At 39.8% G+C, this 25,760-nt stretch overlaps 1 protein-coding gene and 1 long non-coding RNA gene across 3 annotated transcripts in view; one reads left to right on the forward strand and one right to left on the reverse strand.

Moving 5' to 3' along the window:
* On the reverse strand, nt 1-4,577 carry LOC139062619 (uncharacterized). The gene is made up of 3 exons (XR_011516180.1): nt 4,486-4,577; nt 1,452-1,489; nt 1-303 (listed from the first exon to the last, which is right to left on the reverse strand). It is a non-coding gene; the product is annotated as an uncharacterized lncRNA (long non-coding RNA).
* The window catches only part of ikzf2 (IKAROS family zinc finger 2), a 27,202-nt gene continuing 4,964 nt past the window's right edge, over nt 3,523-25,760 (forward strand). The window contains exons 1-7 of one of the 2 annotated variants that reach the window (XM_054747268.2): nt 3,523-3,792; nt 6,211-6,257; nt 10,550-10,651; nt 14,790-14,981; nt 17,909-18,076; nt 21,414-21,551; nt 24,076-24,207. In XM_054747268.2, coding sequence (XP_054603243.1) covers nt 6,230-6,257; nt 10,550-10,651; nt 14,790-14,981; nt 17,909-18,076; nt 21,414-21,551; nt 24,076-24,207 — 760 coding nt within the window. In that variant the 5' untranslated portion in view covers nt 3,523-3,792; nt 6,211-6,229. Of the gene's footprint in view, nt 3,793-4,818; nt 4,956-6,210; nt 6,258-10,549; nt 10,652-14,789; nt 14,982-17,908; nt 18,077-21,413; nt 21,552-24,075; nt 24,208-25,760 lie in introns of those variants that run through there. The other variant, XM_015966703.3, reaches the window with a different exon arrangement.

Below are 25,760 nucleotides of genomic sequence, written 5' to 3' on the forward strand. Positions count from 1 at the left end.
GGGGGGGGGGGGGGGGGGGGGGGTACTGTCACACCTTGTCCTGTCTCCCCTTTTGGTTTAGTCCTGTGTCTCTGTTAATTGCTCCCACCTGCCTCTCGTTTCCCAATCAGACCAAGCTCCCAGCCCTCCTGTATTTAAACCCCTTCTGTGTTGTGTCTCGTGTTGGATCATTGTTTCTATGTCCTGTGTGCTCCATATTAAAGTTCTTGTAAAATGTTCCTACCTGTCTGCCTGTCTTCCTCACCCCGTTTGGATCCTCGCCTCATCTCCGCTTCGCTCACTGGCACGGTAGTGACAAGATGGCTTGACGAGAACAGTTTTTGTGATTAAAATGTTGCGTTCAGTGTGCTATTTTCTACTTTCAAATCTCACCAAAAAACTCTCATGGATCAAAGGCATTCCATTTATCTCTTAATAATCTGGTTTCTTCTTACAACCTGAAAATCTGCATGATAGGTTAGTTGGAAATTCTAAATTACACTTTAGTTTGTGTACTTGTGAAGTTTTTATGATGCGTCTCTGAGCTGGCATAACAAAAGACAGGCAATCCATCAGGTTCCTATGACCCTGAAGAATGTTAAATTGCATAAAACAATCTGGTTAGAAATTATTTGATCTTAATTCCTCTTTTCAAATTCAGTAGAAAAACTGTGTTTTATAGCCACCAGCTGGACTTAAGTGTAAAACTGGACCCATGATTCAAAGGCTGCAATGCAAGTAAATCAAAACTTTTATAAATTTGGTGTTTCTTTGCACACTTGTAAATTTTTTTAAATGTAGACCCAATCCCAATACTCGCATTTCCACCCTTGCACCCTTCAATTGAACGATCCCGTTTAGGAGTGCAAGAGTAGGGTGTCCCGATTCTTAAGTACAGAAGTTGACCATGCCTCTTTTGCACCCTTGATCCATTCTTCATTGATGCAGACTTACGCAAAGGGTATGAACCACAGTCCATTGCTGTGTGGGAATTTTGAGAAGAAGGCGGAGCAAAGGCTCAAGTGCTTTTTCTAAAAATATGTATTTTCAAAAAAAATGTTCTTTAGGACAATTAATACAATTATTTCATGCTCTGAATGTTTCAGACAAAGATTAATGTGAACAGCAAACAGCAACAAGTCTACTGGCATGCATTGTGGTCGATGACGCAATGCTCCTTGTCCCAATACGGCAAATATATGCACACTTGTGTACTACGCACTCAAAGCCTTACTGTGCACTTCCTCTAAGTGCACTTCATAGAAGACCGTAGGGTGCACGGCAAGTATTGGGATTGGGCCACTGTCTCATCCCTCAACCTCATTTAGTTTGACAGGAAGATTTGCATTGATTGAATGCAAAATGAACATGGTACATGCACAACATGGTACCATTGTCCTCATCCAATCAATCTCAAATTGTATTCTCATGCAACATCTTTTTACATTTACTATGACTTTTCTTCCCGTTACCTGGAGGGACTGTGGTTGTCTGGGCCTCTCTGCTTAGGCTGCTGCCCCCACGACCAAACCCCAGGTAGGCCGACGAAAATGGATGGAGAGAAAGTTTCATAATGGGTTAGAAATCAGAAATCAGAAAAGCTTTATTTGTCCCAGAGGGAAATTAGAGTTTCAGTACACACAATTCAGAGATCAGAATTGGCGACTGTGGTCATTCGCAACCCGAGTCGCGCTACCTTAAAGCGTTAGTTTCTTTGTCTTGAGGATTTCCTGAGCGACTTAAAGATTTTATGTGAATCGGTATTGTCTTCAGGCTGTCTCTCTCAGTTCTTTGGTTTTGTGTTGCAAATATTATTTGTAATAGAATATGTAAATCAGAATAAATGTCATTTCACTTAAGTACAAACCTGTGGTTATGTAAGCTAAAGTAGTTTCATTTAAGTGCTGCAATAACTAGAAAAAGGAAGGCGTTTATAAAGGTTGTCATGTGACCAGCAAATCATGCACTGTTAGGTCCAGTCATTTTAAGTATCCACTCAGGAACAAGGCATGTGAGACCAAAACGCTGAATTTAAGCTTCCAGACTGGAATAGGCTTATTGTTTCTATATCTACACATGTAATGAACTTTATTGTGAACAACATTTGAACAGCTTGTTAAAAAATTAGAATGTTCATTGTTGTTTGTTTATTTGTGACACAAGCAGAACATGGATAGAAATAAAGAGGCTATTAACTGACTGATAGCACGGCAGCAAACAACTAGATTCCAGTCTCGAGATCCAAGTAGCTCAAGTTTGAACTAAAAGAATATCGGTTTACATCAGTCCTTCCTGGTTAAATAGGATGCCATTTAAGGTTGGCAGAAGGAGCCACAATCATTTCAAATTCTTCAGTTACAAAAGATAACAATTTACAGAAATTCAGCCATGCACAATAATTAAAACAAACAATGGATGTCTTTATTTGTTGTCAATCTGCAGCTGCCCTCTGAGGATTTTGGCACCTTTCACAAAGAAATATTCAAGACTCGTGTTTGCCGTCTTTTCTGTTGGCATTTAATTCTGTCAGTTATTAGAAACTTATATTGAATGGTAACTTTTGTGAATTTGAGACAAAAATGTCACTTCCTGATTGTATGAGAATGAGAATAGTTAATGCATCATGGTGACAAACAGCACATTTATACAGTTTCTAAGTGCAGCTGATAGGGAGGCAGATTAGATGTTTCTGCTGTGGTCATTTTAAAATAAGGAAATGTAACAGCCTTGTACTTCCACCATAACTATTCACTTTTCTTTTCACCACTTCAACACAAAGTGCAACCAATGAAAAACCCAAAGATTGTTGTTGTCATTGTGTCCATGTCCAAAATCAGACCAGTGGGCAACATGTTGCCAAAATCTGCTTCCAGATTTCTATTTACGAATTTTTTCAGAAATCGTTGCCCTGGACATATTTGAGCCAACGTTTTTTGAATAGACAGAATATCATCTATTGGAAATTTTAATATGGTGCAAATGTCTATTTATTTCAATAATTCAACTTCTTCGACTGAGAGACCATCTAAAGGCTCAGAAACCATTTGCAAGTGCTTTGGATTCATTAAATGATTTGAGTGTGACACTTTGAGTCTAGAATATTGAACCTTTTTCACAAAATTCTAAATGTTTGGGATTTTGAATTTGGGGTTTCCATAAACTGTAATCCATAATCATCACAACTATAACAAATACAGTTTTTAAATGTCTGGCTTTGCATGTGACGAGTCTATCTCATATTAATCTCACATTTTAAGTTGAAAACACTGACATAATTCATGATTCAAGGAAAAAATCTGGAAGTTATTAATACATTTTAGAAATGCTTGTCATAATAATAATAATAATAATAATTATTATTATTATTATTATTATTATTATTATTATTATTATTATTATGTGTTAACAATGGTACAATACATACTGTTTGCCAGTGGATTGCTGGAAAAATAAAATGTCTGGGGAACATTTAATGTCCTCCCCCATAAAAAAAAGGCTCAAATAGGAGGTCACTTGTAACCTGATCGATTGGCTAGAGGAGAGGCAGGCTAGTCCACGCTGTGTGATCCGGTTCTGTGTCAGACGGAGATCCCAGAATAGCAGCGCGTGCGGCTACCGCGCGAGGAGATGGAGGAGGAAGTGGTGGATTTAACAACTGTTGCTTTTGCTGCTGCTGCTGCTGCGGAAACAACTACCCTTCAGTCCGCTCTGCAAGGTGCATATCCGACACGAATAAGTATGCCGAGCCAAGACAGTCATTGTGGATCAGTGTGCAAGTCCACGGGATTATAAAAAAACTGCTTCATGTTTAAGGTAAATAAAAACATTTTAAAAAGGCGCATCAGTGCGCACGTCGGTTTCCTGTTTTAAACAGTCCATTCAGTAGCCTTTCTTCTTTTTTTTTTGCGACTGTATATGAATGTGTTGTATTATTGGCTACAGACGCTTGAGAAGGTGCTGAGGGAGGGAGAAGGCGCATGTCTGCAGCAGAGGCAGACAAGGAGCGTCTGTCTGATGAATGGACAGGCAGGCTGGCTCTATTGTAGACGGCGGTGATCGGATAACCTGTTGAACTGCAGCTGTCAGTCATGCAGGCATCACAGGCAGCAAAAATCACTTAATATGAGAAGCGACAGCGCGTTGCCACAAAAAAAGCAACAAAAATGACTCTGGCTTCACGGTTTTGCTGCTGATTTGCCTCTCCGCAGGTAAAAAAAAAAGTCCTATAACGTTTGACACGCGCGTTAACATCTGTTAGATATAATAACTGCACATTTTTTGTTGCTATCAAGTGATTGTAATATTTTTTCGCACATACATGGGGCATTTAAAAGCTACACTAGGCCTATCAGGAAATTTAAAAAGAACAAAGTTATTTATTTGAGTCGTGCTTTTTGACAGGAGCGCTGCTTTCCCTTTTTGCTTTTGTCCTCACGAGTTCGCAGTAGATAATTCGAACCGGTTCGACCTTGAGTCACATCTCCGGGAGTAGCTTTTCAGCGTTACCTGCCCACGGATTTCCAGTCGCCTGCTTGTTGAAAATAGCTTGGCTGCTCCCTGTCGTTATGGCTAATTCCTTAGGAACCGGTGGATCCAGTTTGATCCATCCCTCTCTGTCTTCCCCTCGACTTGTTGAGTCTTCCCTCTCTTTGTTCCTGCTACGCCGCGTTAACAGTCGGTTAGGACTTGTAATGAACTGGAAGTTTGAGTCAAGTGAGCGTAGAAGTCGGTGGGACTGCGTCGGTGTCGGTTTTAAAGCGGAAAACTCGTCAGGAGGGGCGCGCAGAGGAGGCTTCCACACTGCGCCAGTCACCTGTTGGACTCACTAGATGCGCACCTCCTCAACTTTTCTCTGCGTTTCTGAACTTGATCAATAGATCTGGTCTCAGTTTCACTGGGCTGTTTCATGCTGAGCAGGACAAAAAAAGTGGGGGGAAAGTTTATATTCCACCATAAAACCTCACTGGATGAACTAGGTAATTTGGATTTATTCATTTCTGTGTGCTTCTTTAAAAGGAGGAGGAGGCAGCTGCCCTCCCCTCCCTCCATCCTTGGTTGAATACTTTTGCACAGGTGAAATGCATCAAGATTATATGCGATGACAGCTTTTCATACTTTCAATTTCAAAAGTTTTTGTGATAAATACGTGTTTCAGGTATCAATAACCCAGAATGTGAAATGTGTCGTTTGCTGGGTTGATATTTTCACTACTCTCCCATTTGCTGAAGAGCTTACGCTGTGAGGGAAATTGGTTAAGGCAATGTCAGACAGTAGACTGCAGAGCAAAGAAAGCCAGAATCAAAAGCAAGAACATGAATATTGTGTCACCCAGTCACAGGTGGACGTGCATGTTGTCGTTTTTAAGTCAGGGGTTAAGTTTTATGGCTTCAAATGGTTCAATAATGCAAAATGTTCATGCATCCACACACTTCATCAACACAACAAAGAAGGATACTTAGGACTGAAAAAAGTTTAGGATTTTAATTGCTGCTCTTGCTTTATATGTATCTATGAACACTTGTTTTTTAGTGATTTAGTGGGTCAGTGGAAGTAAGTCCAATAAAATGGAACAGATATTTACTTTGCAGTTCGTGACAAAAAGCAATATTCTAAGGTTGCAACTGTTTACATAGATTTACATTTAAAACACTGTTGTGAACGTCATACTTTTCTATAAATATCCATCTTATGCGTAGAACACCAACCGGGTTTGTCTCCAACCTTTGCATGCATCTTGTGCTGTAATGTTATTTACAGTATTGTTTATCACACGTGCTCATTTTGGACAAAATGCTGCCCGAATCCGTGTTTACTCTCACCTCGTTTGGAAATTTTAAAGCATAATTAAATGTTGCACATTATACTTAAACGGTTTTGCTATTTATCGCTGTACCTGAACAGTCAAATGTATCATTGCCTTTTAAATTTGCATTCGATGTGCAGCAATGCGCTATAAACATGGATGCACAACGATTTTCAAGGAATGACAGATTCCTCAGCTTGATAATTCAATAACTGAGACAGGACCATAGTCTTCAATAGAAAATATATAAATAAACAACTGATGCAGTTAAAACTACAATAATTATTTTACTTTAAATGATCTCAGTATTCCAAGAAATTGTTGGGAGCTTATTTACAGGTTAAATGTAGAATGCAACTTGTACAGCAAATGCAAATGTGATAGAAATCCTCATTTTGAATTATGTCCCATTCTTTTTGATGTTGCAGCACTCCTGAAGAACCAGAAATGGAAGCTTCCGAAGACTATTCTGCTAGTAAGTCCTCAAATCACTTGCAATGCACTCACGTGCATATATAGTATGCAATTAAATCTGAATATGCTTTATCTCGCTGAGGATCAGGATGTTGATAATGACTGGTTTGTCTCTGTTAAGACAGATTTCACCTTGAGCAAAACTTATTTTAGTCACATCAAGATTTTTGGGTTTGTAACACCGATTACAAAAAAGACATTTAATAAAAAAAATTTCTTTTTTTGCAATCACAACATGAAAAACAATTTTAGGGATTTCCCCCCAAGTGCAAGCTTCTTCCTGTTCAGCCCTATAGGTAGAGAAAATGATGCATTAGCAAATCCTGTTGAATGCAGCTTACACTGGATATGCGCTTTGTGGTCCTCCATTGCCCTTTGTTGGTTTCCTTTGGGTAGGTCTCAGAATGCCCCCCCCCCCCCCCCCCCCTATCTTGCATGTATCTCTTGGTGTACGTATTTCAAAATGGGTGCGTGTTGTTGATGATATCAGTGGGGATTTTTGGGTCTCCATTGGGGGTTAGTGTATGTCGGAAAACTTGGCAGGCGGGTCGGTGGAAGGAGAAATGGAGGCTCTTCCTTTTTTATCCATCTGTGGGTTGCTTCTGAAATGATACATATGGAAAAAAAAATAGCATGACGTTGCATAAGAGATTAATTTCAAACAAAGTGAGCCTGATTGTGAAAAGTTTGTTTGCAAAGCCTAAAAATCTAGACAAAGCATTGCAGAAGCAAAACATTTTGATCTGCAAGTCGATCTAGCTGTGCTCCATTGTAGCCTCAGCATGTCTACCATTGGCTCGAAAAACATTTGGTCTGGCTAGTGCTCTATGTTTGTAGGGAGACGTTGGGTAGGCTTAGTGCCAGGGCTGTGATGTAGAAAACCTACAAAAATGACTCAGGGACGGCGATCATTTAAAGCAGCTTTGGCATCAACTTTGGACAATTTAGACTTGGATTTTTCTTTGAGACAAGAGCAGATAGAGGTACTACTAAGGTCATTTACTTCGAAAAAATAAAGTATTTGCTTCTTCTTTGGCGGGATATGGCGGTCTGCCCTGTCGACTGATTTCCATAGCGATGACTATGTCATATTGTTCGATGCTCTGATTTGTCCTAGCGTTGTCCATTTGGGTGCAGAGACAGTTTGAAAGACAACCGTATATTCCACTCCACAACTGATCTCTGTTATAGGTCGTTGCCAGACTATATATTTACATATATAGTACGGCTTGCCAGGCTAGATCAATCAATTTTTGATCAAAGTCACAAAACTTTATTTTGACTGAACAAATTCATATTTTTGAACATCTATGAAAACAGTTCTTTGGTTTAGCAAATGAGCTCTTTGTGGGGGGAAAATGTTTTCAGCTATACATTTTGAGTCGATATTGAGGCAGTGGAGTGCATGAGTTTCAAAACCACCACGACGATATTACCTGGAAAACACCATCTTCAAATGTTGCAAATTTTGCAACTTAACCTTTAAAATGAGCACAAATGCTTTTGTGTAAAACTATGTGCTATACACGTCTTATATCTGATCAATGAAAGGAAGGAAACCCCATTCAGCTGACATAATCAGATTTAGTGACCTGGTTAAGTAAAAAGAAAAAAGGCAGAATTTTAATGAGCTCATTTCAAAGTAAAAAAGGACTTTTGTTTGTTCAATTTCAGTGATTTTATCTATGCAAAATGCTGTTCGTCATTCACTCAGTCAGTTTAAATGGTGGAGTTCAAAAAGTCAAATTTAAAGTGCTCACATCTCAGGCTAAGTTTTCAATTGCTTGTTGGACCTACAGGATAAGATGGAAATTGGGTGCGAGTTCAGAATAAAATCAAAACACAAAAAATATTTTAGAATAAAAACAATGAAACAAAGTTCAGCCTAGTTCTCGAGGAAACGGGTTGAGGAACATGGCATGCACACATGGCTGACAGCTGCCTCACCACTACAGTGACATTTATTGTGGAGTTATCAGAGGTAGAAAAAAGGGGGAAAAAAAGAATGATTTCATCCACCTTTTGCGAGGTCATCAGTGTGAAATTTTCTATATTCATTTGATCTTCACATAAGTGATGGTAATAGTACCTGTGAGTCAGAGTAGTGGTATGAGACATGCGACCAGACGGTATCTAAAGAAATACGGGACTCATCGTTTTTGGTTTCAATTTCCCATCGTCTTACAAAGTGTGGCGAAGAACAAGAGCACGAAAATAAACGGTGGAAGGAAAAAAAACTTAGACAAAGCTTGAATTTACTTAAAGTGACAGAAATTAAACCCAGTTTTTTAAATTTATTTAATTGTTTTTGGGCAGAAATTTTATCTTGTGTAGTTTCCAAGAAACGAATTAACAATAAAATCAAAACAACTGCAAATACAAGGTGCTATTATTTTTGCAATAAACCACTCTTAGACTGGTGATCTAGAGCACTTTCTCCATCTTTTTGCTCTCTGTAGGTTACCATACTTTCATAGAAAGTCATACCTCTAATCGCAAATACACAAATACATCAGTCACATGTATGTCCTTTCATTCACATGTCTTTTTCACTCTGATGACTTAGGGGAATTTCTCACGTACATAAATCTGTTTCAGGCAAAAATAATGCGCCGCCTTCTGTTCACATACTTTTACTTGCACGTGATTTCTTTTAAATACATCATACAGGTACAGCAATTGCACTGAAGGACTGAGAGGATGACTGGACTTGGGAAGGCATGTATGCAACTCAATTGGATGTCAGTAATGGAGTCAGCAATTATGACACCCACGAGTTTCATGTGCACACATTTGTTCCTTTCCGTTTGCCATTACACAAACTCATCCAAATATTATTAAAAATGGCTTTTCCCCCAGCAAGTCACATCTGATTGATATTTTGATTTCACTGTTCAACGTGGTCTGACTCAGCAGATTCGGGACACCAACGCAAATTGTCGACTCAATCCATGAATGTTTCAGTTTATAGATTTGCATCCGATTGGTGTCACACCAGCCAGCTAGATGGTAAACGTTTATGCGAGGAGATAAATGATTGGTCCGGTGTATTATTAGGAGAACCAATGTTGTTCAGATCATTGTTAATAGAAATGAGTCATTTATTGTCATTATTACTATTATTAGAGTGCTAAAATCATCCTTCTCTGCTGATGATCATAAAATGTCTTCATATTTGTCGTGGTGCTAAGCAATCTGTCAGCATCTCTTATAGAAAGCTAATGGAAAATCCTTCTTGACAAATCTGGACCACTCCTGTCTCCAGTACAGCGTGGATAAGGGATAGCCAAGGTTGGTCACATGAGATTTCCTCCAACCCCAGCCTGTGAAACCCGAACCCTGGCTCAGGGATTGTATCATGGACAACGTCTCCCAGTAAGCTCAACCCAGTGAGGCTGCGCTGTTGTGGAACAATACCGCAGGAGAGGTTGTCAAATAAGGATGAGGTGGCTTTGCCAAGTAAAGGCTTCAGACAAATGTTGCTTTAATGTAAAATATCATTATTCAGACATGCTCAGCACCATACTTTGGCTTTTATAAACGTCTTACACCAAAGCCTTTGTAACCTGCTGGTTGTAAATGAAAACCCACTGTGGTTCCTAAGGGATCTGACACCTGGGTCACAGGGAGTGTTTGGCTGTTGCCATCGTATTGTTCAGGTGACCCTGATGGGGCCGGGGTGTAAGGGGATAAGGGGTTGGTTTGCTCTCCCTCTGAGTGGACACTGGGATATCCATAGCCTAGATTTTGTACAGACTGCTGAAAGGATGCAATGTGATCTGCATTTGGTGGACATCAGGATGGCTTTGCTGCATGGAGAGAGTTTAGGTGTATACACCTGGCATTCGAGGTGGATAATCATTTTACACTCTAGGTTGGGTATTCACCAGGCTTACGCCTATAATTCTTTATACACACACACACACACACACACACACACACACACACATATATATATATATATATATATATATATATATATATATATATATATATATATATATATTTGTCTGTGTGTGTGTAATATATGTATAATATATATATATATATATATATATATATATATATATATATATATATATATATGTATATATATATATATATATATATATATATTATACATATATTATACACACACAGGCATATATATATATATATATATATATATATATATATATATATATATATATATATATATATATTACACACACACACACACACACACACACACACACACATCATTTTTAAGCTAATCCAGCCCAGTGAAGATTGTGGTGTTTCTGTGTTCACCAGGTAATGGCCAATGTGCTTCCGGTATGGAGAACTCAAGAATTTCTATGGATAAGTTGGCACCTAATGGACAGACAGTTCTTCAGGGTCCTAATTCCCCTGATGGTGAGTTCACATTGTAGACATACCTCATGGTGCAGTCTGCCAAGTGCGTACATGCAGTCTCTCCCCTTTAGGAAATACCAGATGGATTTTATTCTGATCCATTACGTTGTTGCTTTATTTTGTTCATAAACTTCTTAAAATTTCATTTTGGTTGTGGTTGAGCTTACAATAAAACCAGTCTGATAAAAAGGGATAACACCTGCTGTGTAATTTTATGCATTTATGATAAATATTTTGATTTCAACTCTTCAAATTTCCTGAAAATTAAAAAATAAAAATAAAATCAAGAGTCTACTTAATTTGACTTGTATTTATATATTTAACATCAGTCATTAGCAGAAGCTTAAGTGTGTCACATGGCTAAAACAACGCTAAAGACTGAAGCAATAAAATCACATTTTAAAGGGGGGAAATGCCAGTAAATGCAAGACAAGAAATAGACCATTAGATCGCATAGGGTTAGGTTGAACATGATGTTTACAAAATGTCACTTTGGAGTGGAAAAGTTTTAAAACTGAACTTTGAAAACAAATTGGAATGTGGTTTTTCTGAAAAGAAGCCTAATTCTAAAGGCTCAGCCTCCAGTTGTAAACTCTTGCAACAATTAACAAACTTGAACTTTGAAACTGAAGGTTTCTAATGGGATCACTGTGGACAATATCATATTTTAGACTCATTTACTGGGCAGCTATACACTTTAATTACGCTAATGTTATTGGGATTATCAACTAACAAGCAATTGCAATAATTATGTTTGTGTTTAACAAATGCATGGATTCTATTTTTACAATGAATTTGATTAATACAAATTTAAATAGAATGATTCTGCATGAGAAATTAGTTTGATATGAAACATAAACTACATTTTTGGGTCAAAGATTACATTTGAGGTCACTGACTGAAGATTTTAGGCTAAAGTGTAACCTATATGGAGTCAGAATTGAATTGGAAAATCAATTTTAAAGGTTAGGAATGCCAGATATAAGTACACTGTACAAAAATATAAATGCAACACTTTAGTTTTCACTCCAAGCTCCCATAATTCTGCAGCAAATATGAAGCCAAAAAGGAAGTGGCAAAAATTGCAGTTCCACCCTCATCCTCTAGGGTCTGGCAGCAGAAGAGAGCAAATCCTCATTTACTTCCATGTTAAAAAAGCTCATTTCACAGCCGAAATAAACATGTCTACAGCCAAGTTCAAAAAACCATTTTTGGTTTTATTAGATCTGGTTTACGTTAATGACAACTCTGAGGGGGGTGGATTGTTTTTGTAACTCTTCTGTTCAAGTGGAATTTAATGCTTACAAATCTGAGTAGTTAATGAGCGTCCATGTGACTTCAGAGCTAGTCCCGAAGAAAGGCCTCAGCCTCACGTTGATAGATGTTCGGCCATTTCGACTCTCTAAACTTTGGTTAAGTGTTTCTAGCTTTTTCCGTTCTTTCAGAATCCGTTGTGGAATTGTGAGCTGCAGAGGCTCTTCCGGTTAGCACCTCGCGTTAGGCATAGCGGCGCGGCGCGGCAAAGCGATCTCCTAATTCATGGAGTGTCTGCTTCATGATCATGTGACGTGTGACACGTACAGGTGAAAATCAACCTTAGAGGTGTAATGTTTACTCTCAAGGTAAAAAACGCAATTGACGACTTTATTCATATTCTCTGACTGGACTCAATGATTTGTGGTGTATGCAGTGGCCATACGGAGCCTGCACCCCATCTGTTCTGCATTCAGTGTGAACGAGGCTTAACATATATGTTAAAACTTTTGTCTGATAGAATGCGGTGTTGAAATCTGCACAGAGAGCCAACATCATAAACATATAATAGCGAAAAAACAAAAGAAAGCCAAACATTGAACCTGAAGGTTTTATCCTTGGAACTTGAATAAAATAGCGATACTTCTAGCACCCTGTCGTACAATGTAGTGCTTGATGTTACTCGGGTCTGCACATCCACTGACCAGAAACCCAGATTATTTCTAGCAAAGTCACTGTGAAGCAGCACACTAAGGAAAAAGGGGAAACTATGTCAGACAAGGCCTCTGCGTGAGGAAAACAGACTTTTTCTCTACTGTTTCAGAGACAGACAAGCAGGCTGGGAGATGATGTTCTCAGAGAGGTACGGGCTGTCGTAACTACACGGTTTGGTGTTTTGAGGCTTTGTCACAAAATAAGAACTGCATCGCATTAACTTCAGACTGAAGGACCAAAATATTGTAATAGCAAACGTTGATACTTGAACAGATTTTGTCCACCAATCATCTCTTCTGCCTTCTGTTTCATTAATGACGGAGAAATGAAATGATAGCCTTTGAACAAGATGACAGATTGTGTGACAAGGGTGACAAAATGTCATTTTATAATATTTACCTACTTTCAGTCAGCTCCTCGACCAATAATGATATTCATTTTTATAATAGAACACAGGTGGATGCACATCAGGCTGTATCTTACCTAAACATGCAGACAAATGCAATGATTCCACTTGCTGCTTTCGTCATAGCAACCGATTTTGAAGCATATCCTCATCTGACCACTCTATGCGTTCCACTCTCTCACAATGGGGAGACAGATGTAAAGACACACAGAATAGCTGAATAGCAAGGTCTTCTCTGTGTTGCCAGGAAACAGCTGTTGAAGGCAAGGCTCGATTTCAACTTGGTTATTGGGATAAGTGTTCTTCTCTGCTCCTGAAACATATTCAGTAGCTGCTTAAAGGCTACCGTGACATTACAGCTTGTGTCACTGTTGTCTAGCACGAGAAAGATGTCACATTTATAATTTGCTGGGGTTTGGAAATTGAGTGGATTTCGCTCTGAAGCTGGAGAGGGCAGAACCGATACAGTCTTAAGGAGGACTTAATGAAAGAACAACCACACACACTCGCGCTGGGATTATAGCACGTGTAAATCCCCAAACTGGATCGTCAGGATCAGTAAGTTGTGCTTGGAGTGATCGTTTTTATTTTTATTTTTTGCTCTTTGCCCCACGTACGGCCCCTTTACACACTGATCTGAAGTGATGACAACTCTTAATGTAGAGCAGGAGAAAAAGGCTAAAGAGTTATCTAAACTGGGATTAAATTCCAGTCTGCAAGATGAAACAGGCCAAGTAGAGTTTGTTATGCAGGACTTTTTATGTCAGGAGAAAAGAAAAAAATGTGTAAAAAGAGGGAATTTATTAAAGCATGTAAAATATTTCAAAAACACACCAAAGCACTGGAAATATACTAAAAAAAAACAAATATAATGTACTTTAAGTCTGGTTTTTTTTCGAAGTAGAATTTACTAAAACAAATCCAAAAGCACACACGTCAAACTTCGAGAAAAGACTGATGTGTCTCATTTACACCACTTTGTGCGTGAGATGAATGTTTACAATCAGCACGAGAAGCGAGGGATAGGGGTTTTAAAAATACATCTTCTAATCTGTCATTTATGAATCATTTTCCTCTGAGAAGTCATTGAATACACAGGAACCGATAACCAGCAGCTTCATGAAGTAAGCTTTTTGTTCCATCTCCTGTCTTGCCACACACACACACACACACACACACACACACACACACACACACACACACACACACACACACACACACACACACACACACACACACACACACACACACACTATTGCACAATCGTTTGCCCTTGTCATCCAGTGAATCTCCCATTGCTAGTCAGTGGCAGCCAGCGAGGAATGGGCCTCTGACACTCCTTTTCTCCCCAGGGACAGCTTGAAACCAGACTGGCCTGTTTTTTTTTTAATTTTTTTTCATTTTGTCTTACTGTCAATTCAAGTCACCATTTCAATCCATCCTGATTCTGTTAGATGAGCGGCTCAATAAAGTGAGTAACTTCCACAACTATTAGTACATAGTTTTGTGAACGTCGGAGAAGTTTAGATTCCTCTTCAGCAGCCTGCCATATCACTCACGACCTTTAGTTGAAATGCTTTGATTACATACTCTAACAGATTTTTCTAATGGTCTTTAATGACTGACAGTTATCCAATCTGAGGCTAATTTGTACAAACGATGTGTTTATAATAACTGTGGTAGGACATTAAGACAATAATAGCACAGAATGAGCATACTGAGGGTTTCCCATGTTTTTTATTTATTTATTTATTTATTTTACAGATCTGACAATTAAGCAAGAAGAAGACATAGCAGAAGAGGTTGAAAGCAGAAGCCCTGCACCTGAAGAAATGGGTCGGACAGGGGATGAAGGAGTAGCACCAGAGGAATCGGTGACTGGCAGCCCGGGTGAAGCCCAGGATGGGCTGTTGGGGCCAAACATATCAGCGGATGGAGGAAATCGACAATCAAATGGTAAGGATTGTAATTCCAAAGGATATTATAAGTAGAATTGAAAAATCTAAGCAAGACTCTCCTATTTCCATAGAGACTTGAGCTTTGTTGAGCATTTTCTAAACCAAAGCAAAGTCTCCGAGACTTTTTCTTGTCCTCGACTGTGGGTGGAGCTTTTTCTTTTTTTTTTTCTTTCTTTAGTGGAACAATTTAGTCTTGCAATGATTATCAAGGGAAAAAAATCCCTGGAATCTTCCACAACCTGTTTTAACTAATGCTTTGACTCCTTGGGTTGTCACAGCGTTAGGATCGGATTTCTCTTTTTTCCATGTGGTGATAAAACACAGCAGCAGCACAGACTACAAGCAAACCATTCACAAAATGTGCATCGTTATTGCTCATTTTTAGGTTTCACTTTAGCTTCACACACTGTGGGAGTTAGGAATTGAATGTCCTGAAGGAAATCAGGAAAGTGCTGAATATACAGTGATTGCCATCCTCTCAAGATAAAAATCACTAGGCGCTTCACAAAAATGAATATTTTTTTTTTTTTTAAATTCCCATCTCACCCTGTGCTGGTGGTCTCATCCTTCCAAGCTCGAGTCCTCTGCCAGAGGCCTGGGAGAGTGAGGGTTCTGTGCAGGATGAGGCCCTGGTGCTTCTCTAGTTTATCGTGTTCCTTCTTCCTGATGTTGCCATCACTTGGTATTGTCCCATCAACCACAATAGTTATGTAAAAAATATCATAAGTGAAAAACAAAACACAAAAACTTTGGGAAATCAGAACATTTTAAACTCAATAAAGAGAAGGAAGAGAAAAATGTGGGTGTGTTTTGAGGACTTGGTCAGAAGCCGAGCACAGGCATTCTGATCCACCTGCAGACAGTTCGGGGAGGTTCTGCTCAGACACGTGAAATGAGAGTTACAGTAGTCGTAGCTAAAAGATGAAGGTGTGGAGAACTGTCTCAAGTTCAGAGTGGGACAGAATGGGACTCATCTTAGCAATGTTCCTGAGATGAAAGAAGGAAGAGCGAACAAGAGAACTGACAGACATGAGAAAAAGTAAAAGTTGGTTCAAAGGTCACCTCAAGATTCCTGACAGAAGGTTTGGTGTGAGAAGCAAGCTGACCAAGAGAGGCTCTGACTTTGAGAACCAGCGTGTCTGGGGTACGGATGAGGATCTCAGTCTTATCTTCATTCAGCTGAAGAAAGCTCCCAGCCATCCAGGTTTTAATGGAGTCTAAGCAGGTGTGTAACAGCTGCAGCTTAGACATCTCATGGGGCTTAAAGGAGATGTACAGTTGGATGTCATCTGCATAAAGATGGTAGGAGAGTTCTTTAAAAGAGCTCAGCATGTGCGGGAGAGGGAGCAGATAAAGGAGGAGCGGAGGCCCCAGGACAGAACCTTGGGACACCGTGGGCGAGGGAGGTGGAGGAGGACCGGAATTTGGAGACGGCCACAAAGAACGCTCTGACAGGTAAGAGAAGAACTACCCCAGAGCAGATCCTGATAGGCCTACGTAGTCTCTCAGCCTATCCAGTAGCAGGTGATGGTCAACAGTGTCAAAGGCTGCAGTCAGGTCCAGCAGGACCAGAACAGAACAGTCCCCTGCATCACTGTGAGTCAGAAGGTCATTAGAGAATAGCTGTTTCAGTAGAATGAGCTCTGCAGATACATGACTGGAAACTATCATAGCTGCTATCTTATGATCAAGATCAAAGGCGTTTAGACAATGTTCTGCGATTAGTCCACATGTTAGCTACGTGGCAAAGATAAGAAAGACACAAAAACCAGCATCTCTGCCCTTAGCATAGGTAGGTGCTTGATTATGGAAGTGTTCAATAGAATTTTTGAAGATGTGTGGTGCTATCATGAAGACGTCCATAAGCGGGAGACTCGTGGTTATTCCAGCAGGAGAGTGAAAGAATGTTCTTGTCACTAACGGATTGATGAGAGGCATGTTGACTAACGGTAGTAATCGGTATTTTGAGCACCTGAAATCTCACTAAAGTTCAAATCAATCAAGAAAAATATTGTTAGGTTTAGGTCAATTTTTAAACTCTTTCCCAGTTCTACATCATTTAAATGTGTGGTTCACTCATTTATTCAATACATTTGCAGTGGTCTCTAGTAGGAAAAACATACCAGTGCACCATTTCCAGGAACTAGCAGCGACCCACATCCCAACCGAGCTTCAGACGGCAGGCTTTACAGTCTTATTTCCTGATATTTGGAGATCTCACCTTGGATTGGAGACAATGTGACTCTGCCACTCACTTGCAACGTTGATGTTTTATCTCCACAAATAACACAAGCCTGGAGGAGTTCTGCTGTGTGGAGAAGTTGCTAATGCTAAAAGTTAGCTTAAATGGGTTTTCAGTGTTCAACGCCTTTAAGTTTTTTTAAAGAGCAAGTCAACCCCTACCAGTCTAACTCCACTCCCACTTCATGTTTGAAAAATGCAACAAATGCTGTTGCCTGGCAGACCGAGAGGGCGGAGCTTCTAACAAATACACACACACACAGGCTCACAACAGCATTGTGACATCACAACGTACCAGTTTACATCACAGCATACCTCTTAGCCAATAGCGGTGTCAGAATTAAATTAGAATACAATGCAGAGTTTTTACCTGACAACGGCGCAACACTGCCAGTTTTAGGCAGAATATTTAAATTTTAACTAAGATGCACTGAAGTGCCAAATTATTGACAACACGTGTTTGCAGCAGGATTAGACACTCGTTTATTTAGTTTATCAGCAAAAAAAAAGTGTATTTGGGGGTGACTTGCATGTCAAAGGGTGAAATTAGATCTTAGTCATAAAATTGATTAAAATGTTATAAAACAGAAAAAAAAGAAGAATCAAACAGTTGTGTTGTTGACACTTTCTAAGGGCTGTTACCCTTTAAGTCCGGTAATTCCTTCCTCTGTTTCCCTTTTTCAGGTGACAGGCCGTTCCAGTGTAACCAGTGCGGTGTGTCGTTCACCCAAAAAGGAAACCTACTGCGACACATTAAGCTGCACACCGGCGAAAAACCCTTCAAATGCCCCTTCTGCAGCTACGCTTGCCGGCGCCGTGATGCTCTAACTGGCCATTTACGAACTCATGCTGGTAAGCGTCTTTCTTCGAGGCTGTGTTGTATCACCAGCAGTGGTTCAAATAAAAAACAAAATAATATATAGTTAGATTTCCCTTCATTCTGAGCCTCATATTGAAGCCGATTTTTCAGCAACACACTGCTAGATGGCTTTTTTCTTTTGTATTTTAGCGCCTCTATAATGTTTTCCTGAGATATTGCATGTGACTCAAAGGTGCTGCGTGTTGGAGGCACAGGCGTTTGGAAAGGTTGAGTGTTTATGTTTCAGACACCACTGTGAGTGCCTTGTGGTTAGGTTCCAAGGGCATGCTGTTTCTTTGCTGCTTGTCTTGTATTGAAGGAAACTGTTGAAAACACACATGGAGCACTCGCTGTCTTTTTCAACTGTAACCCACTTTTCTATCAGAGGATGTGCTCTCCCCTCTGTTGCTCCTTTGAAATCAAGGTCAGACAATACTGTCATTTCTGCCTGTGATGCCCTATGGGGGTTACTCATAGACAGACCTTTTTTTATTTTTTATTTTTATTTGACTGAGCCATCATGTGTGTGCACTGACGTATTTGCCTACAAGACTGTTGTATGTTTTACTATATTTATTACCTAGGGCCAACCTGCCTGTTTTTTTATGCCTGCAGAAATACTGGGTGCTCCGGAGCTGCAGTTCTCACCTGGTGCCAGGCTAAGAAAGAGTAGTAGTTGCAATAAAGAGAAAAAATACAAATTCTAAAAGAGAAGTCAGTTGAGAGGAAAATGTAACGCAACAGTGAGATGAACCTGAGGCTAAACAGAATTTTTGTTCCTGCAGAGATGACTGACCAACCAATAGCACAGAGGAGGGTTAAAAGTGGGAGAAGTTTTTCATTAAGATCTAAATTTGAGCAAGTGCCCATCTATGAGCCAATCAGTCAAATGAGTGCAGCAGGACGAACAGCAGCTGAAAGGTGTATTGTTCAGATACATCCAACATCTGCGCAAGGCTGTGCGTGGGTGGTCGCATGAATGTATTAATAGAAAAAAATAATGAACTCCACATTTTGATTGTGTATGCATGGAAGCAGGTAAATATGAGTCACTGAGAACACGGCAGTAATTCTGAATCTTCTCCATTGCTGGACTTTCATGGCTGAAAAGCAGCAAATAAGAAAGAAAGTCAAAGGTTGTCTTTTATTTTGAAATAACAGTGGGTAATGAAACAAAACAAAACAAAAAGTTAATTAATGTTGGCAGTGCTATGGATCACAGTAAGTGCAGTTATTGTATATCTTGTATATCAACACTTAAAGAGCAAGTCACTCCCTACCAGAGTCTTACCCCACTCCCACTTCCTGTTTGAAAAATGCAACACATGCTGTTGCCTGGCAGACCGAGAGGGGGAAGCTGCTAACAAACACACACACACACACACACACACACACACACACACACACACACACACACACACACACACACACACACAGGCTCTCAATGACATTCTGACATCATAATGTACCAGCTAACATCACATTGTATCTCTTAGCCAATAGCGATGAAAGATTTAAATTCAAATGCAGTGCAGAGTTTTTACCTAAAGATGGCGCAACACTGACAGTTTCAGGCAGAATAAGCAAATTTTAACTAAGATGCACTAAAGTGCCGAATTATTGACTACAGCCCGATTAAACACTCATTTATATAGTTTATCAGTAAAAAAGTTGATTTGGGAGTGACTTGCTCTTTAAGTAATTGGCCTGTATTTTATATAGAGTCCTAGAACCCCCAAGGCACTTCACCACACAAACAGCCATTTATCCATTCAAACACACATACACAGACTTTTATTTTAAAATAACTCTTCATAAACTGAACATATTTTGTTGTCACTATGACCTCCACTCGGTCACCCACGCAAAAAATGAAATAATCATGTTAAAGTTAAAGTCCCATCAGTTGTCACACACACTGATGTGTGTGCTAAATTTTTTCTCCGCATTTGGCCCATCCCCTGGGGGAGCGGTGAGCTGCAGACACAGCCATGCTCGGGAACCATTTGGTGGTTTGAGCCCCCCAATCCAACCCTTAATGCTGAGTGTCAAGCAGGGAGGCATTGGGTCCCATTTTTTCAACGTTGTTGGTATGACCCGACCAGGAATCGAACACTGATCTCCCAGTCTCAGGGCGGACACTCTACCACTGAGCCCATGTGATAATGGAAAATGAATTTATATTTGTTTTAAAGAAACATTTTTTTAGACATCACCACAGTCCTGAATGAAATACAGAGCAGAAGGGAAACTGTTGTAGTATCGGCTTCGTCATTTTGCAACAAGTGGGCTTTTACTTCAGATAGCCGACTTGTCATCAGACACTATCCAGATATGACAACATTTACTGTTGAAGGAATAGTTCATTCTTACTCACTTTCTTTAGATTATTAGTGTTTTTAATCAAACCCACTTTTCTCTTTAACAAAAAGAGTACTTATGTTTATGTTTATGTATTTAGCAGACGCTTTTGTCCAAAGCGACTTACAAGTGTACTTGTGTTGTATGTGTGTATGTGTGTGTGTGTGTGTGTGTGTTAGCCTCGATGTCTCAGGCTGAGACGTGTTTGGTTTCTGTTTTTTCACCTGTGCATCATTTTCTAGTAGCAGCTATCGCTAATATGATGATTTTACAATGCAAAGCCAACGGTGGTGTCTGGTTTTCAGTAGTACGCTAAATGTGCCCTTCGGTTTACTCGCTGAGTGTCTTTATGACTCATTACATTAGTTTAGAGTACACTAATACAGGACGAGCGTCTCAGTCATCGTTTTTCTTCATGAGATTCTGCTCAGTGTTTGCCCTCAAACACACCGGATGGGTGAAAGGATTGCGGCCTGGAAGCTTTACTCAGAAAGAAGGAAAGGATATGTCTTAATCTTTCCACTTGCCTATGTAGGATTGACATGAACTAAAACAGAAATGATAGAATGAATCACACTCCACCTCCATAGCAGTTTAGCTTGGAGTTAGTTTCCTACCGCCACCAAGGGATGCATGCTCAACTCCGTTGTTTACTCATGCTGTGCCACAGCAGTGGGAGTTTACTTTGTGCTTCACAGACCAAAGGGTTTTGAAATACAGACTACATGGCATAACCATCTATGTCGCCCACAAGCCGTGTGTTTCACTCTAGCGACAGTCGTGTGGAATCCTTATACTAGTAGTGGAACTACCATGATCTCAGGAGCTTACTTTTGATGTGTTTGCACTACTGCCTTTTCACAAGTTTACACTACTACACATTGTCTGACTACTGCAGTGCCGTATGCTACCCACTGTCGCACAGTGACTAAAACAAATACTTTCTCCCTCGAATATCTCTGCTTTTAGTTGGCAAACCACACAAGTGCAACTACTGTGGACGGAGCTATAAGCAACGCACGTCTTTAGAGGAACACAAAGAGCGTTGCCACAGTTACCTACAAGGTATCAACTTAGATCTCTCTACCAACTCTGGGCCTTATGCAGGTGAGTGTTTTATGTTAGTCATGATGGGTAATATAAGAAAAACTAAATGTTGGATGTGCTATGGATCATAGTAAGGGCAGGTGTTGTGTTTCATCACTTAAAGTGCAAGTCACCCCTTACCAGAGTCTTACTCCACTTCCACTTCCTGTTTGAAAAATGCTACAAATGCTGTTGCCTGACAGACTGAGAGGGTAGAGCCGCTAACAAATACAAACACACAGGCTCACAACGGCATTGTGAAATCATATGGTACCAGCTAATGTCACAGGGTACCACTTAGCCAATAGCGATGGCAGATTTAAATTCAAACACAGAGCAGAGTATTTACCTGAAGAAAGCGCAACACTGACAGTTTCAGGTAGAATATAAAATTTTTAACTAAAATGGTAAATAGCCTGTATTTGATATAGCGCCTTCTAGAGTCCTGGAACCCCCCAAGGCACTTTACAACACAATCAGTCATTCACCCATTCACACACACATTCACACACTGGTGGGGATGAGCTACGATGTAGCCACAGCTGCCCTGGGGCGCACTGACAGAGGCGAGGCTGCCGAGCACTGGCGCCACCGGTCCCTCTGACCACCACCAGCAGGCAACGTGGGTGGTGTTTTGCCCAAGGACACAACAACAGTGACAGACTGAGCGGGGCTCGAACCTGCAACCTTCCGATTACGGGGCGAGCACTTAACTCCTGTGCCACCATCGCCCAACTAAGATGCACTAAAGTGACAAATTATTGACTGCACATGTCTACAGCATGATTAGACACTCATTTATATAGTTTATCAGCTAAAAAAGTTGATTTTGGGGTGACTTGCTCTATAAGTGAATGGCCTGTACTTTATTTAGCGCCTTCTAGAGCCCTAGGACCCCCCCCCCCCCCCCCCCCAGGCACTTTACAACAAAAACAGTTATTCACCCATTCACACACACACACACACACACACACACACACACACACACACGCACACACGCGCGCGCACACACACACACACACACACACACACACACACACACACACACACACACACACACCAGTGGTGGCTCCAGAAATTTTTTTCTGCAGGTGCTATGAAGGAGCTAGACTTTTTATTGAGGGTGCTATGAAGGAAGTGGTCATGTGTACCTATTGTTCTCTAAAACACCTTCAACACTAGCAGATACACATGCGTGCACCAAACCTCAACAACATCTGAAACAATCATTAATATACATCATAAACATATGAACAATCACTGATTTTTACATGAAATCATAAACGCATAGAGCCACACAGAAAACCATCTGTAGTGTTGCAAGGTTAGCTAACGTTAGCGTTAGCATTTCCAGCGGCAAAACCCTCGACTGCTGCGGCGGTTGAGGGTTGACTCTCTTCATCCAGATCCGTAGGTTTTTGTGGGTCTGAGATCACTTCCAAAGATTCATTCATTTCTGACTGAACCCGTGGAAATTTGGGCAACAAAAATGGTTCCATTTTACCACGAACTCTACCTTTCACTCGTTCGCAGGTGGAAAATGAGGTCAAAGGTTAACATCAATTTCCTGTTTTTACTATCTATATGATAATTTACTGATTATTTTTCTTTTGTATGTTAAATATTATCACATCCACATGTTAAATTACAATTAAATTGTAAAAAAAAAAAAATCTAATATTTACTTGGGGGTGCTATGGGGGTGCAATGACTAATCCAGGGGTAGCTATAACACCCCCTAGAGCCCCCATTGCACCCCCATTGTGCCGCCACTGACACACACACACACACACACACACACACACACATACACACACACACACACACACACACACACGTACTTTCTAAATTAGCATTTATGGACTCATCTCATGATGTGTACGGTTGTGTTGTTTTAGCATCCAGGAGAGAGCAAAGCACATCTTTGCTACCAGAAGTTAACTGTTAGCATTAGCAACTCCACAACAGGATCAGAACTCCTCATGTCTTGTGTTATTTGTGGAGATCAAACATCAACATTGAAAAGAAATTGAAGGCAGTGGAAGAGTTGTGTTGCTGTTAGCCAATCAGAGCAGAGATGTCCGAACATCAGGAAACAAAACTAAAAGTCCTGCCACTCCTCTTGCTAACTTTTACTTCCTGAAACAGGAACACAAGATATTTATTTTCTCAGCAGAGGTCGACTCACAAGGTATTCATTTATACTGGAAACCACTACAAATGTATTGGATTGCAGCGTGAACATGTTCAAACCATCCATGCATTCATCTGTCATTTTTCATCACAGGGATTTATTTATTTATTTGTTTGTTTATTTTTGCCAAAGGGAATAAATACCCAAACACTTACATAAATTATCATTTAATTCAAATAAAAATAAAAATAATCCATGTTATATTATTGGAGGTAATAGAATGTTGTTCTTGAATCTACATCTTTTAAAATTATTTTATTTATTTAATTTTCTAAATATTTTTTCTCTCTTGGTCTTGAAGTTAACACTTGGTCATGTTTTTTGCTTTTTCTGTCTCCTGAACATTTCTAGGTGAGGTTACCAAAGAGGTCCGGGTCATGGCAGAACCCAGCAGCTTGCCCACTTTTGATCGGCCACCTGTTATTGAAAGGCTGCCCACTAATGTAGGCAAGCGGAAGAGCACTACGCCTCAAAAGTTTGTTGGTGAGTATTTTGGATTCAATCTGAAAATTATTGACTCGAGTTACTTGGACTTCCTGCGTGGGAGAATAAAAAAAAACTTAGGAGAAAAAAGGACGAGTATCTGTTTTAAAAAATATATTTTCTCTGGTTTACCTGGTAGAAAACAATTGCACTTTTTGTCATAGTGCATAGAATTTTAATTTATTTTCAATGGGTGGTGTTTTTACAGGAAAGAGACTGTGTGGCTTTTCTTTTTCTTGCCTCTTATTTTGAATTCATTTCAGGCTTACTGGTAACATTATAAAAGTACCATTTTTTATGTCTTCAGGTGTTTCTTCCTTCACAATGTTGCGTCACACACTTATATAATTCAGCTACTCTGACCTATTTATGAGGCGTTTTTGTCTGATTTTTTCCCCCGTTTTCTTATGTGCCACCTTATTAGAGGAAGAGATCTAGCAAGCTAGAAGAGCAAGCAAGGACTCAAAGGCGAGGAATTTTTTTTCGCTCTGTGGTTAGGTACACCTGTAACTTTGCCATTGCTCTTATCAAGAGAAAACAGTTTACCGCACCCCTGAACTAGAGGGGTTAACCAGTGCAATGGTAGATGGATGGGGCTTTCCACTTCATTAGACATGAACATATGGTGCAAAATGTGATAAACAAGATCTAAAACATCATCATAATTTAAATTTGATGGGCTAGAAAGAAAAAAAAACATTAAACTGATACACATATTTACGACAGAAAAAAGTTTTTCTCCATTTATTCATTTTCATTACGGATGTGTCGATATCAGCGTTTTTACTGACATCTAATTTACCCATAAACTCCAAAACATCAACATATACAGGGTCCCCTCCGGAAAAAAAAAAGTAAATAATTTTAGGTAACTAACATATCTCCAGTCATTTCAATTTTGCTTCAAACATCATCTGTGCACAAAAATGACAACTACTTCAAGTTAAGTTGAAGCTGTGCCAAACAAACAAAAATATCACAAATCTGTCAAATTAAAAGCTGCTTTAGTAAATTTACAGAACAAGCTAGGTTTTGAATGCAAACAAGGTCACGGAACACTCACCTCTGCCCTCAGGTATCTTCCGTTAGACGCTTATGTCGGAACCGAACACCCATAATTTCAAGAGGAAATGAGATAGTACTAAACACCAGTCACCATTTTCTAGATCCAAATGTCTTTTGTTGTCCGTGACTTCAAATGGAGTATTTTTGGGACTCTGGAAGTTTGTCCTCAAGTTGAAGTGGTAGCAGCCGGCTGTTTCTCCTCTGGTATTGAGCAAGGAACCTCTCTCACCAGTGGTGTCCTGTTGCTAAATACACAAATTCATGAAGAGCGGAGGATCAAAGTACGGCGGTTTGGCGAGACGGACAACCGGGTGGTCCAATAGTTGCTTTCGCTCTGAAATGTGTAATTGGCAGAGGTTTTTAGACAAGTGCGAAAGAACCACTTCATTAATTTTTCTTTGTGTTCTTTGAAATCTCCACAATATCTTCATAGCTATGTTAGAACATTGTTAAGAGGCCTGAAAAAATGTTCTAAGCTACGGTAATTG

The sequence above is a fragment of the Nothobranchius furzeri genome, chromosome 14 (genome assembly GCF_043380555.1).
Source record: "Nothobranchius furzeri strain GRZ-AD chromosome 14, NfurGRZ-RIMD1, whole genome shotgun sequence".
NCBI lineage: Eukaryota > Metazoa > Chordata > Actinopteri > Cyprinodontiformes > Nothobranchiidae > Nothobranchius > Nothobranchius furzeri.